This window comes from Microtus ochrogaster, chromosome 7, assembly GCF_000317375.1.
Source record: "Microtus ochrogaster isolate Prairie Vole_2 chromosome 7, MicOch1.0, whole genome shotgun sequence".
Classification (NCBI taxonomy): Eukaryota; Metazoa; Chordata; class Mammalia; order Rodentia; family Cricetidae; genus Microtus; species Microtus ochrogaster.
The window spans coordinates 40,162,668-40,167,488 of NC_022014.1; the positions used below are offsets into that span (position 1 = coordinate 40,162,668).

Below are 4,821 nucleotides of genomic sequence, written 5' to 3' on the forward strand. Positions count from 1 at the left end.
GCATTGATTTCATTTTGATCCCCCGCCCCAGTCTCACGAGTGCTAGGATTTTAGTAGGCATCACCAACACACCCACACTTCTTTCTGTATTTGGGAGGTTCATATTATAATCCATTAGTTTTCCAAAAGTGACTCTTTTGCAGTTAATTTCACTTCAAGTGTGGGAAAAATTTAGTGTTGCAGTAATGAAAAAATAATTGTCTTAACCTTATTCATAACTCAACATATAAAGCAGGCTGTGGATGATCTAAACAGAAACTATACATTCCTGCGGACATGGTGTTTCCCACAGATCCAGGCAGATCTCAATCTGTGCCAACCCATAGGTTAAGCACGCATACTGTGTGTTATTGTGTGATGTGAGGCAGATTCTGAAACCCTGAACTTCTCCACTGTAAGGGAAGGAAACTGTGTGACTCCTATGGAAGCACAGAGTAGCTCAGAGATGCTGCTGGCTTGGGATGATGCTTTGTCATTTCTCTGCCTTCACTGTTAGTAACACCCAATGTTAAGAGTGCACCGAGCTGTTCACATGAGATCAAACAGCACAGCAGGGGTAAGAGCAAGGCAGCTGCTGGTCCCATGCCTTGTGCAGACAGCACTTTTCGGTCCCATGGTCTCTGGGTGCCTTGCCGTCAATGGTCCCTCACTTAATAGAGCGCACTGCCTTCCCAGCTCACTGTCCTGTGCCTCCCCTTCCTCCTGACCTCCACTCACCCACAGACACTGTTCAGGGATTCTCATAGACTGTGGTACCTTCCGCAGTTCTTGCCCACTGTGTGTACAATTATAACCTGGGTTCAGCAGGTACCTTAAGCTATACACTGTGAAACTTCAGTTTTAGAACAAATGTGTGTTTCTGTCAGGAGCCACTTCAGGCTTCTTCTTTCTCACATCTCACAGGGCCTTGAGGTGGAAATCTTGAGACAAGAAAACTTAAAGTTAGCCAAAACATCACGTGCTGACCGTGGAGACTCAAGCTCTGGAAAGCACCACAGAGTGTCTTCAAGGCTTGCTGCCTATCACTAACAGCAGGTATTCTGGCCACTGACCTTGCAACTGCCCTGCTTAGCTGCCAAACTGCACCACTTAGTTGCCTAGCTACCGAACCCCTCCTTCCCTTCCCCGTTTCCTCAGTTCCCCCTTGCCCTAGCTCCTTTCTGAGGAGTATTTAAGACATGAAACTTGCTTCAATAAAGGGATGCCTTGACAAGGAATACTGCTTGGCGTCCGTTTCTCTCTCCTCTTTTTTTTTAAACTTATTTATTTATTAAAGATCTCCGTCTATTCCCCGCCACCGCCTCCCATTTCCCTCCCCCTCCCCGAATCAAGTCCCCCTCCCTCCTCAGCCCGAAGAGCAATCAGGGTTCCCTGCCCTGTGGGAAGTCCAAGGAACCCCCACCTCCATCCATTTCTAGGTAAGGTGAGCATCCAAGCTGCCTAGGCTCCTACAAAGCCATTACGTGCAGTAGGTCAGAGACCCGTTGTCATTGTTCTTGAGTTCTCAGTAGTCCCCATTGTCTGCTATGTTCAGCGAGTCTGGCCTCATCCCAGGCCTTTTCAGACCCAGGTCAGTTGGCCTTGGCGAGTTCCCAATAGAACATCCCCATTGTCTCAGTGTGTGGGTGCACCCCTTGCGGTCCTGAGTTCCTTGCTCGCGCTCTCTCTCCTTCTGCTCCTGACTTGGACCTTGAGATTCCTGTCCGGTGCTCCAACGTGGGTCTCAGCCCATGTCTTTCAGATAGTGCCTCTTCAAGACCCTGGAGTAACTTAGGACCTGCTGGGTGGGTCATGTTTCCTTTCATAAATAAGCTCTCTAAAAATGGAAATCTGTCGTGTGTCTTCCCGTTCCTCAGTCTGTTTGTCTGTCTCTATCTCTCTCCATCTCTTTCCCTCAGGTCTCAGGTTTCTCTGACATTTATATGAGGGAATCAAGGACCTGGCCATGTTCTCTGCTCCATCAGCAGCTTGGAAGAACATGGCCATTTAAGGATTTCAGTTTCAGGTAGGTTTTTGTGGTTTGGTTTTTTGAATCTCGACATAGATGTAAAATGTCCCTGAGACCTATGATTGGTATCTCAGCAGCCCCTTACTTGTAACTATTGCTAACATCTCAGAAAGAGGAGATTTAATTCCCTTCTTATTGATTAGAGCTATCAAAATGCAGAACCTACTAGTTCAGAAATAAAAACCTTAAAAATCTCCTTTCTTTGAGAAGTACATGTGGAAGAGGCATTCACTGAGCCTTGTCAATAAGGCTGGGTACATTCTGTCTGCTGCTGTTTCTCACAATTGTGTACTTATTTGAATCTTCATTTTAATTCACATACGTACTATTTTCCCAACACAGGTGGACACTAACTTTATTTAATGCAGTCATGGTTACTGTTTCCTTAAATACATACATGCATACATATGTACATTATGTTTCCTTAAATATGTATGTATGTATGTATGAAGCACAGAGGCAGGCTGTGAGCATGGAGCACAGGGAATGGCGAATCACATTCAGGGACATCTCAGGACTAAATGAAGAAGTGGATGATGGTCCATAGATATGCTATTGCCACACCCTGGCCTGGTAACCAGCAGTGACTGAGGCTGAGGCTTACAGACAATAATGGAACTTGTGAGATGATGAACTTGGAGAAGCAGAGGTCAGAGAAAGGTGGGATTTCCCATCACCTCAGTCTAAGCAATGCTAGATGAACAAGCATGTTCTTTCTTTTTTAAAATAGTTTGTATTTTATAAACATTAGTGTTCTGCCTATATGCAGTAAGTCTGTGTGAGGGTGTCAGATCCCCTGGAACAGCAATTATAGACAGTTGTGAACTACTGTGTGTGTGCTGAGACTTGAACCCAGGTCCTCTGAAAGAATAGCTAGCTCTCTCAACCACTGAAGCATCTCTCCAGCCCCAGCAAGTATGTTCTTTGTATTACTGTATCTATATTTTCATAGGACTATGTTTATATGAATGTATATTTAAATAACATTTACATATCACAACAAGCATGTAAGATTTACCAAAATCAATTTTAAATGGACTGTTTGAATTTTTCAACTAAGATTTCTTAGTTGAAATAATAAGATTTTATTATTTTAAAAACCATATTATTTAATGAATATGAAAGTGGAGACTGCATCTCACAATGTGCTAATATTAAAGCGAATCTAAAATTGTTCTTGAAAATAACCTTATTCATTAATATTCTTAATAATGTGTTTGCTTATTTGCATTTGACTCTCATTGGTTTTTGTTTCTTTGTTTTGGTCAGGGATTCACTGTTTTTGTTACTAGTAAAGAAAATTATCCTGCAAAATCAAGAACTTTTTGACAGAGGACACTAGTTTTCATCAGAAAAGACCATGACCATGAACTGTAGTAGCTCTAGTTTGAGTTGTGATGGCTCTAACCACAAATGTGAGTCCTTACTTCTTTAAATTGCTTATTATAGATAAATTATATACAATCACAGGGAATTTTCTCAGTCCACTAGGCTGTACACATCAGTAAGCAGCAACTAACCCCAAATCATTCCTGCTTGCCAAAGAGACACCCATGAACATCATCACCTGGATGAACAACTACACTGGACTGTCAGATTTCACCCTGGTGGGATTCTTCAGTCAGTCCAAACATCCTGTTCTTCTTGCTGTGGTCATATTTGTGGTTTTCCTGATGGCGCTCTCTGGCAATGCCCTCCTGATCCTTCTGGTACTCTCTGACACCCGCCTCCACACACCCATGTACTTTTTCATCAGTCAGTTGTCCCTCATGGACATGATGTACATTTCTGTCACTGTGCCCAAGATGCTCATGGACCAGGTCCTGGGGAGCCACAAGATCTCAGCTGCTGCCTGTGGGATGCAGATGTTCCTCTATGCAACAATAGTAGGTTCAGAATTTTTTCTTTTGGCTGTCATGTCTTATGACCGCTATGTGGCCATCTGCCACCCACTCCATTACCCTGTCCTCATGAACCGCAGGGTGTGTCTCCTCCTGATGTCTGCTTGCTGGTCCCTGGGATCCTTGGACGGCTTCATTCTCACCCCTATCACCATGACCTTCCCATTCTGTGGATCCCGGGAAATCCATCACTTCTTCTGTGAGGTCCCCGCAGTGACAAAACTCTCCTGCTCAGACACCTGGCTCTATGAGACCCTCATGTACCTGTGTTGTGTGCTCATGCTTCTCATCCCTGTGACAGTCATCTCAAGCTCCTACTCCTTCATCCTCCTCACTGTTATCAGGATGAACTCGGCAGAGGGCAGGAAGAAGGCCCTCGCCACCTGCTCCTCCCACATGACCGTGGTCATCCTCTTCTATGGTGCTGCTATCTACACCTACATGCTCCCTGCCTCCTTCCACACTGCAGGGAATGACATGGTGGTGTCTGTGTTTTACACGATACTCACCCCTCTGTTGAACCCACTAATCTACAGTCTGAGGAATAAGAATGTCACGGAGGCTCTGAAGAAGTTGTTGGGTGTCAACCCCTCTTTCAAGGAACAGTAAAGTAATTTGGACTCAATAGCTTCTTTCCCTTGTCTCCACACATCTGCTGTTCCAGGTCTCATGCTGTTGTTATCCTCATCCATCCCTCCCCATCGCGTCTCATTGCCCAGTCATCCCTCTGGAAGAATTACTTCTTTATATGAAAATTTCCTCATTGATATCTTTCTTGTACATTCAAAATCTTTATTTGTATCCTATCGATATTACATATTTTGGCGTTGATAGTGGCAGTTTAATTTTCTTGGACAATAGTCTTATTTAAAAATGTTGCCATGTTGAGGGCTGGAGTGATGGCTCAGAGGT

General features: G+C 44.2%; 1 protein-coding gene across 1 annotated transcript; it reads left to right on the plus strand.

Moving 5' to 3' along the window:
- The first annotated feature begins 2,637 nt into the window (after nucleotides 1–2,637).
- On the plus strand, nucleotides 2,638–4,518 carry LOC101988804 (olfactory receptor 2T29-like). The gene is made up of 2 exons (XM_005350002.1): nucleotides 2,638–2,668; nucleotides 3,554–4,518. The coding sequence occupies exons 1-2, from the start codon at nucleotides 2,638–2,640 to the stop codon at nucleotides 4,516–4,518; spliced, it is 996 nt and encodes a 331-aa protein (XP_005350059.1).
- The last annotated feature ends 303 nt before the right edge of the window (nucleotides 4,519–4,821 follow it).